Raw genomic sequence first — 6,000 nt, 5'->3', positions numbered from 1 at the left:
GTTGTAGGCTCCACCCATTTTCTTGACTCTTAATCACATTCACCCAGTGACCAACTGTGGCAAGTTTGAGAACTCTGCGATTAACATTCTAAGAATGGCTGCAGTTTACATTTTCCCATTTAAAATGAACGGCTGAAATTTGATTGGCTGTTTTATGCTCCGCCCACTTTTCCTGGATTTGTAACCTCGGTCACCAAGTGACCACCTGTGCCAAGTGTGGGGACTGTGGCTTGATTACTGTGAGAATGGCAGCCTTTTACATTTTTTCCATTGACTTGAATGGGTGAAATCTGATTTGCTGTTTGTAGCTCCGCCCAGGTGTGCAGGGGGGCCGCGAGACCCCCAGAACCTATCATCCCAGGTAGTAAGGGATCTGTGTACCAAGTTTCGTTCAAATCGGTCAAGCCGTTTGAGTGATCGCGGCACATACATACACACACACACATCCGATTTTATATATATATAGATATAATATAATATATATATATATATTTTCCAAAGAAGAGGTAAGCCTATGGACACATCCGCGCTTGTACAGTAGCACAAATCGGCTAGTGCACAAGCCTCATCAGTATCCTGCGCAGGCGCGGCCATACTCATGCAGGCACAGTACTTGTGCTTGAAGAGAAGTGTAGCCCAGATCTTTATTCCAACAAGGAATACTTCGAGAGTCTGCGCTTGGCAACTGGGAGCGGAGGACTGCCTGGGAAGTCACTAGGATCTAAAGGCTTCCCTCTCCTAAGGAAAGTATGTATTTTGTAACCCGAGGTTTGCTTTTAGGTACACTTTAAGTGGTTCAGCCTTAATTCTGCACAGCAGCCACATCAGTGTGACATAAGATCTGGTTTATTCAGCTCCCAACAAAAAGTAGTAATAAGTAGTAAAAGTAGTAATTTTCCCTGTTATCAGGAGTGTGTGCTCAGCCAGATACAAGTGTTTTGACTACTAATTACTTTTCAGGAGAGCTACACATGCATTGTAATTGTATAACACAAAAGCAAGGATTATGCACCTGTGTCTAATAGTTATGTTACCAAGCCCTTTTTAATGGGTGGGGCAAACCTGATCAGCAAATACAACAATTCAATAGTCATTTTGGACACATGCCTCCTAGGTATACAAAAAAACTTTATTGATATAAACATTAGACAAAATCCAATATAGTTAGAATGTGATGGGAAATAGAGAATGCGATGGCCCTGACATCACACTGTGGGAGGGGTTTCACCACTATATCAGTTATACAGACATTCCTGCTGATCTGTTTTAGTAAAAGTAAAGATTTCCATGGGAAATGGGGTATTGGCTACTGATTGGGATTAAAGGATATCAGAGCCAAAGGACCGGTTAATTTGACATTTGTTGTGAATGGGGTGGTTTATATAGGTACTTACTGGGCCTTCTGCTCCCTCCGTCACTCGCCATTCTCCTGCAGCAAGCCCTGTTCCGACAGGCAGACCCAGGCGTAACTTACGACCCGGACATTCTGCGCCGCGCATGCGCAGTATGTCCGTTCAGCACACTTGTTGCAGTGCTTAACGATGTCAGCATACAGATGCTTGTTCCCCAGCGTTTCTGCACATCATGTACTGCCCAGAACAGTGGAGCCCACAGGTCAGGACGCAGGAGTGGGAGGAGCGAGCATGCACCTGTACCCCGACATCATTGAAAGCTGCCACAAGGGTGCTGAACCAACATACTGCGCATGCGCGATCAGTGCACTGCTTTTGATCTCAGTTGGCAGAACTCCTTGTGCTGCAAATTCTTGGAATGCTTTCATGTCTCTCCGCTAGCAGAAAATATAGAAACTGAAAGCAGAAGTCCTTTGTTATTGTCTCACACTGCCCCCTAGTGACAAGTGGCCATAAATACGCATTAAAGCAGGACTAATTCTTAGCAAGGAAATGCAACAAATAAGAAATAAAAAAGTGCTTAATAAATAGGCCTGGAGCACTTGCAAGCCTCTAAATAAATGAGCTGCTAAAGGGTTAACTACTTTTTTTCACTGAAGGGGTCCTTTAAGGATAATAATACACCACTGAACAAGAGCCAGCCTGAGGTTGATTCAATATATTTAAAAGTATATTCACCTTTAACAAAATACAGGCAGCATGAAAAATGCGAACCGCTCTGGTCATACAGAATACAGAGTATAAAACGGAAATTAATCTTGGACACTCAATTCTTTTGCCAGTCTACAAGCGAGCGCATCTGAGCTGAACTGAATCTGCGCTACGCTCAGCAGACTGCGCCGGTACAGTTCACTGCTGGTAGATAAGTGATCGCCCAGTCTGATCTGCCTCTGCTCCATCTCCAAGTCCTCTCTGTACTTCTGCACTTGCTCACTTCTGTCAGAAGAGGGTTTTGTTGTGTGTGTGATGTTATTGTCTGTCTTACACCTCGGGGTCAATTCACTTTCAACTTCAGCAGCTGCAGCAGCCGCCACGTTTCTGAGGGCGAGCAGCTCCTCTTCCAGAGAGCGCAGCAAGTCTCTCGTAAGACTGGCGCCGCCGCTGCCCGCTCTCATTACCTTTACCACGCACGTCGGGGGAAGAATACTTCTCAGGCTGTGTAAGCACTGCAGAATGACGCCATTATTTCTGAAAGAGAAGACAGGTGCACATCACCGCCCGCCTGTGGGTGTCACAATAACACATATGACATTCAGCAACGTTTATTTTACGACTCCGCTAAAAGCTTGTGTGTTTATGGAGGAGCAATACATTCTATAACTCTCTCTATCGCCAGTCACTGCAGACAGTATGTCACTAAATTGGCAGCCTGCTACTTCATCTGGCTCTTAAAGTGGTCTGAAAGCCAACATTTCTACTTTGCTCTAAAAGATTCCTCACAGCTTGAAAGCTACTATCCCAATTTTTTTTTTTTAGCAGAACATCACTGAAATGGTTAAACAAAAGGACTTGTCCTGCTATTTAGCTTTAATCCTCATCCAAACTGTAGATAACAGTATCTTTGTTTACATTCCAATTTCGTTACAATGTGTGTAAACACCGTCTAACAAGTGGAAAGGAGCTCTCTGTGCTTCAGGCACACACACAGTTCAGAAAAGCTCATTAGAAGATGTTAATATATAATAAAAAGCAGTTTGAATAAAATGTAATGCCAGCTTTCAGGGTACATTAAACTACACTTTGGAAACAGACAATATTACTTATGCACAAAAGCAAATATGATAACTGTATGAGTAATAAAAAGTAGGTAAACACACTTTCATTGAATGTTATGTCGGAGTTTCAGACCACTTTAAAGGACACCTGACCCGAAGAAGGCTAGCTAATGTAAGCACAGAAGTAGGTTCATGCTGGATCCACATACCTCTCTGCATTGTCTGTTCCTCTCCTCGTTGCCCCCGGTCCCCGTAATCACTCCTTGAAAACTTTGACTTTTGGCTAAAGTCGAATTTTCATACAGGAAGAGGAAGGCTTGCAGTGATGTTCCCACCTATCACCCTCCCATTCCGTCCAATTACGGAGAGTGAGTGGGGCGGGAAAGAAGAAGGAATGGGAGGTTGATAGGAGAGAACATTGCGGTAAGCCCATCCCGTCCCGTGTCAAAATTTGATTTTAGCCAAAAGTCAAATTTTTCAAGAAGTGATTACATGGAGGGGAGCAAGGGAATAACTGGAGGGGAGCAAGGGAATAACTAGAGGGGAGCAGCCCCTGTGATCGCAGGGGGCCCAGAGCTGTGGGGAGCCCCCAATAACTAAGGTTCCCTTTCCTCCAGTACAGTTGACCATCCTTCAGATCAGGAGTTTTTGTGGCTACACTTGTTATGGGTGGGAAGATCATGATGGCCACACTTGTTTTATGACCCTTGTGAGATGGGCACCAGTAGTTACACCACTGAAGGAGAGGAATGCACAAAAGTATGTGGATCCAGCATGAACACACCTCCATGATTACTTTAGGTGATTTGCTTCGGGTCAGAAGTCCTAAAAACTGCAGCCAGTTGTCATTGCCGTATTAGGCGTATAAAGGCTTAAATGATTACGAATTTGCAGATGATACAAAATTGTGCAGAATCATCAACTCTCAGGAAGATAGTGTCATATTGCAACAGGATCTGGATAGGATGGCTATATGGGCACATACATGGCAGATGAAATTCAATGTTGAAAAATGTAAAGTCATGCATTTTGGACGTACTAATGGTCTAGCACCATACAAAATAAATGGGATACAGTTGGGGACATCAAACTTGGAGAAGGACTTAGGAGTACTCATCGACAAGGTAAATAATCATACTCAATGCCAAGCCGCTGCAGCTAAAAAAAATTTGGGATGCATTAAAAGGGAAATAAAAACTCGAGATGCTAGCATAATATTGCCCCTGTTTAACTCTCTAGTAAGGACACATCTGGAATATGAAATTCAGTTCTGGGCACCACATTACAAAAAAGATATTGCAGTTTTAGAGCAGGGGAGACGAGCAACAAAATTGATACGTGGGATGGAAGGTCTCACTTACCAAGAAAGGTTAGATAAACTGGGTTTATTTAGTCTAGAGAAAAGACGCCTTAGAGGAGATCTAATTAACATGTATAAATTCATCAGAGGGCAATATAATAGCTTGGCGGATGAGCTTTTTGTCCCTAGACCTTCTCAAAGGACTAGAGGACATGATCTGCGCATGGAGGAAAAAAGTTTTAGCCATTTAGGAAAGGGTTCTTTGCAGTAAGAGTGATTAAGATGTGGAATGCATTGCCACAGGAAGTCGTTATGGCAAACGCTATACCTGCATTTAAAGGGGGCTTAGATGCTTTCCTTGCGTTGAAAGACATCCATGGCTGCAATTACTAGGTAATGCCTAATGATGTTGATCCAGGGATTTTATCTGATTGCCATCTGGAGTCGGAAAGGAATTTTTCCCTTTTGGGGCTAATTGGACCATGCCTTGTAAGGGTTTTTTTCGCCTTCCTCTGGATCAACAGGGATATGTGAGGGAGCAGGCTGGAGTTGTACTTTGTACTGGTTGAACTCGATGGATGTATGTCTTTTTTCAACCAAAATAACTATGTAACTATGTAACGATGGACTTCCCCTTTTGGACTGCTAATCGGCAGGGCACTACGTCACAATTTTGTAGACTTGATATCGTTTGGGAGAAATTGAACAATTAATACATTTTCGAAATTCATACTAGGGAATATAAAATACAAAATGTGGTCCTATAAACGCCACTAATATAATAATATTGTCCTAAAAAAAGATAAAGTATACTTTATTCAATATAATATTGCATATACACAACTGTTGGTGTCATCCAATAGTCGAAAAAGGTATATCATACACGTGTGTGAGGGTCTTTGCTGATCCCCTACCTCCCCTATGTATGGAAGACTGGGAGTGGTCTAGCTATCTCACACCGTGTTTGAGATAAAAGCACATAACATCAGCTGCCATGGATAGCTATTGGGGTGACCAGGCTGCCATAAACTCATTTCAGCTCTGACAGGGGCTGACATTCTGCAGGGAAATTTTGCTATGTGGTGGGGGGTGTTGTAAATATCATTATTGACTATGCACTGTACTGTTCACTTCCTGACGAAGCCCTTTGGGGTGAAACATGTAGAAGTTGTGTCACTGTATATATTTTGCACCCTTTTTTTCCCTTAGTGGAAAAGCAATTTTATCCTGAATAAAGTATACTTTATCTTTTGTAGTACAATATTAGGGGTGCCCATAGGACCACATTTTGAATAAATTGAACAGCAAGCTCTGAAAAAACATCCTACAAGTGCTAGTCATTGGATCTGCCTGGGCTAAGGCGGCCTAACTGTGGGTGTGTCCTTGCGAGATACTATCATGGTTTACTTCTGAAAGTGTTCGAAGACCTGAGGCAAAGCTACCTGAGGTAAGAACAGAGGTATGTTCATGCTGGAGCCACATACCTCTGAGCATTGTCCGTTCCACTCCATGTTCCTCCTGATCTCTGTAATAGCCCCTTACAAAACTTGGCAAATTTTTGGGGAGGAAGAGG

General features: G+C 43.0%; 1 protein-coding gene across 5 annotated transcripts in view; it reads right to left on the bottom strand.

The window, feature by feature from the left end:
• Positions 1-1,115: 1,115 nt before the first annotated feature.
• The window catches only part of FANCB (FA complementation group B), a 62,112-nt gene continuing 57,227 nt past the window's right edge, over positions 1,116-6,000 (bottom strand). For all 5 annotated transcript variants that reach the window (XM_068270704.1, XM_068270708.1, XM_068270706.1 and 2 more), the window contains one exon: positions 1,116-2,600. In XM_068270704.1, coding sequence (XP_068126805.1) covers positions 2,165-2,600 — 436 coding nt within the window. In that variant the 3' untranslated portion in view covers positions 1,116-2,164. The remainder of the gene's footprint in view (positions 2,601-6,000) is intronic.

Source organism: Hyperolius riggenbachi, chromosome 2 (genome assembly GCF_040937935.1).
Source record: "Hyperolius riggenbachi isolate aHypRig1 chromosome 2, aHypRig1.pri, whole genome shotgun sequence".
Lineage (NCBI taxonomy): Eukaryota > Metazoa > Chordata > Amphibia > Anura > Hyperoliidae > Hyperolius > Hyperolius riggenbachi.
Note: the sequence above shows the minus strand (reverse complement) of the source record. Positions and strands in the feature narration are given on the sequence as shown.